At 43.3% G+C, this 3,073-nt stretch overlaps 1 protein-coding gene across 1 annotated transcript; it reads right to left on the bottom strand.

Annotated features, from left to right (window-relative positions):
* Positions 1-359: 359 nt before the first annotated feature.
* On the bottom strand, positions 360-1,258 carry NEET (2 iron, 2 sulfur cluster binding protein). The gene is made up of 2 exons (XM_086516649.1): positions 954-1,258; positions 360-641 (listed from the first exon to the last, which is right to left on the bottom strand). The coding sequence occupies exons 1-2, from the start codon at positions 1,199-1,201 to the stop codon at positions 542-544; spliced, it is 348 nt and encodes a 115-aa protein (XP_086372775.1). The 5' UTR covers positions 1,202-1,258; the 3' UTR covers positions 360-541.
* Between the last annotated feature and the right edge of the window lie 1,815 nt (positions 1,259-3,073).

Here is a 3,073-nt window from a genome sequence, read left to right as displayed (position 1 = left end):
AGTGTTCTTCAAACAATGCATAACATCATGAGCTTCGGATCGAGAGGCACCGCATATCTAGCTAGGTACGATTGGGGGCAGAGGATCCCCGGCCCCCCCACCGGGCCGGCGGTCCCCTGCCCCCAATCGTACCTAGCTAGGTATGCGGTGCCTCCCTCACAAAAGCTCATGATGTTGAGGTAAGTCACAATGTGGGAAATATTGTGAGAATTTGTCCAAAACTTCTTGCGAAGACTCTCTGTTTATCTCTTGCATGTAAATCATACTTCTTAATGAGGGCGTAATGATGAGCCGATACCACCGCTTGCTCCAAATCCAAATATTGTTTGCTAGTGCAAGAAGCCGATGTAACTAGTTGCTAAGCCAACAGAAGATGGAATATATCACACACAAGACCTACAAAGACGAGCAATTCAGTCGTAACACCCGTGGTAGGTTACAAAAGGCAAAGAGAGCCATGAGAGGGCTATTAAGCAAATTTATGTCTACACTAAAAAGATACAACTTCTTAGAATGTGAGAGGAGTAGTGTGTTTGTTGAACTACTTCTTTAGAAGAAGGGGACCAACATTATCCCCTGTTTCCTTGTTATGCTTGGCATGTGTTCCATCGCAAAGGGGGAAGGTTTTAGATCTCCAACACCTAGTGTTAGCCACCAACATTATTAGCAACTTTTTGAAGAAGAAATTAAAATAATATAGCTAACTGCATAGGACAATCAATTGCTAAAATAGTAATCGTGCCGTTCTGAAAATAACAAAATTGCTGATTATATATACCGCCTAGGATTCGCAAAAATTAGCTCAAATTCTCTCTTGAAAAAAAATCATAGAAGGGACTTGTGTATGGTTGCAAAAAATGATACTTGCACTCGATTTGAACTCAAGACGTCCTGTCAGAGAGAGAGAGAGAGAGAGAGAGAGAGAGAGAGAGAAAGACGAAGAGAGAGGGTACCTGCAGTAAGCCTGCAAAGGCTTTCGGAGGTCGGAGATGAGCACCGTGTCCACAACCTTGGCCTCCTGCTTCTTGATGGACGGGTTGATGGGCGTTCCCGCTGCAGTCGACGAGGAGCTGGAGGCCTCGGCCATAATCCTCGTCACTCCCCTCCATCTCCTTGAAGAAGCAGACGCCAGCGATGGCGTCGTCGAGTAGTCTCCAGATTGCAGAAGCAGACTCGACTTGGAGAAAATGGTGGTCGCCATTGCGCTCTCTCTCTCTCTCTCTCTCTCTCTCTCTCTCCCCCCCCTCTTCCTGCTGTCGTGGAAGGTGCTTTTTGAAGCTCGCTTGTGGCTAACACGAGCTCCCGACCCTTGCCCCTCGCGATTTCTCAACCACCAATCATGTCTTCCTCCTCCTCATGACGTACCGAATGACATCCTTACTTTCAACCATTTCAAAAGAGAGAAATGTCTTTAGTATTTAGGGGAAATTACCAAAATACCCCTCTAATTTGAGGAAATTCCCAAAATACCCCTCAAATTTCAAAAATTCCCAAAATGCCCCCGATATTTTGTCATAAATTTCCAAAATGCCCTTCAAATTTTCCAAAATTCCCAAAATACCCCTTGTTGTGAGACTAAATTTCTCGAAAAATAATTTTTTTTGTAGGTCTTCACAAGAAGAGTGATTGTCTATCGTACAAGATGCTAAAACTACAATTTGAGTTGTTTACGTAGGCTTTGGAGATGAATTGCTTCATTATTTTTAGACATAATTGCCTTTTTTGCGATGGTAACTGGTGACAAATTACATGTTGAGCACTCAAAAACGGATCTCAATTGTCAAAAACGAATGAAGATTAGAAAATCTTGAACATTCCAAGCAAAATAGATACAAGGGTATTTTGGGAATTTCCTCAAATTAGAGGGGTATTTTGGTAATTTTCCCTAGTATTTACTACTCTATAAGGTTTTCAGGCATGCCAGCTAGCACTGGAAGAGAAGTCAGGGTGAATATTGGTGAGCCAAGGGAGGGCAAATGGGAGGCGAACATGTGTGTGTATGTGTGTGTGGGTGTGGGTGTGGGTGTGTGTGTGTGTGTGTGTGTGTGTGTGTGTGTGTGTGTGTGTGTGTGTGTGTGTGTGTGTGTGTGTGTGTGTGAGAGAGAGAGAGAGAGAGAGAGAGACGATGAGTCGAGGCACGACGAGGCTCGAAGCTCACATGGTGCACCTGCTCAGCTCAGCCTTGTCATCCTACTTATTAAGATCCGCACTACAAAGTGATACGCAAGTAAGCCCTCTGATATCGTTCATCCAATTTTACTCTTGGGTTGGGAGTCGAGGCACGACAAGGCTCGAAGCTGACATGGTGCACCTGCTCAGCTTTGTCATCCTACTTATTAAGATCCACACTGCAAATTCGTGCACAAGTAAGCCCTCTGATATCATTCATCCAATTCTACTCTTGGGTTGGACTTGTTTGTTCAGAAATAGCCTTTGAGGTTGATTGAGAGAGAGAGAGAGAGAGAGAGAGAGAGAGAGAGAGATCTCCATCCTCATTGACAACGTGCCCACTCTTAGTTTTCGACATTTGGTTGATGTTCAACTATACTCTTGATTTTCTTTTTGCTCTGCTCAAAAAGTTGTCAATTTCAATTGTTTTTTGGTGATTCTGTCTCGAACACAATCATCTGCACCCTCAAGCATGAGATATTGCATTTTGGTCATCAACTTTGGCATTGGCTTCTCGGATTTGTTTTGTTGTTTTCTTGTTCGTCTCACTTGACGTGTCTTTTTTCTCCTCATTTTTTGGTTAGGAAATGCATATAAGACTGGCTCATCGCAATTTTGTTTTCTGAGCCATTGGAGAGCTCATCTTCAACATCGTGTATATTCGTTTGCAATCAATTGTTTCGTTGGTCTCTGTTGTTTCAATTTCCTCTTTTGGTTCCAAGATGGGTGGATGCATGGTAGGGTGGACTGAGAAGCACAGTCCCGGACATAGGTTTCTAGCACTAGAAAACTACATTTGTTGGGAGAACATTTTCTTTTTAAAAATGGGTTAAAAAATTTTATGAGTGTGTAATGACCGAGGAACGTGGGTTGTGAATGCAAAATGATTGGAGCCCATAGAGCA

Source organism: Adiantum capillus-veneris, chromosome 7, assembly GCF_014529385.1.
Source record: "Adiantum capillus-veneris isolate H3 chromosome 7, ASM1452938v2, whole genome shotgun sequence".
Lineage (NCBI taxonomy): Eukaryota > Viridiplantae > Streptophyta > Polypodiopsida > Polypodiales > Pteridaceae > Adiantum > Adiantum capillus-veneris.
Note: the sequence above shows the minus strand (reverse complement) of the source record. Positions and strands in the feature narration are given on the sequence as shown.

What these genes read in the sequence shown, in the direction of transcription:
- NEET (XM_086516649.1), bottom strand. Translation starts at nt 1,201, where the DNA reads ATGGCGACCACCATTTTCTCCAAGTCGAGTCTGCTTCTGCAATCTGGA. An exon ending in CCTTTGCAGGCTTACTGCAG is followed by an intron (nt 642 to 953) that starts GTACCCTCTCTC and finishes GGCTAACACTAG; the next exon opens with GTGTTGGAGATCTAAAACCT.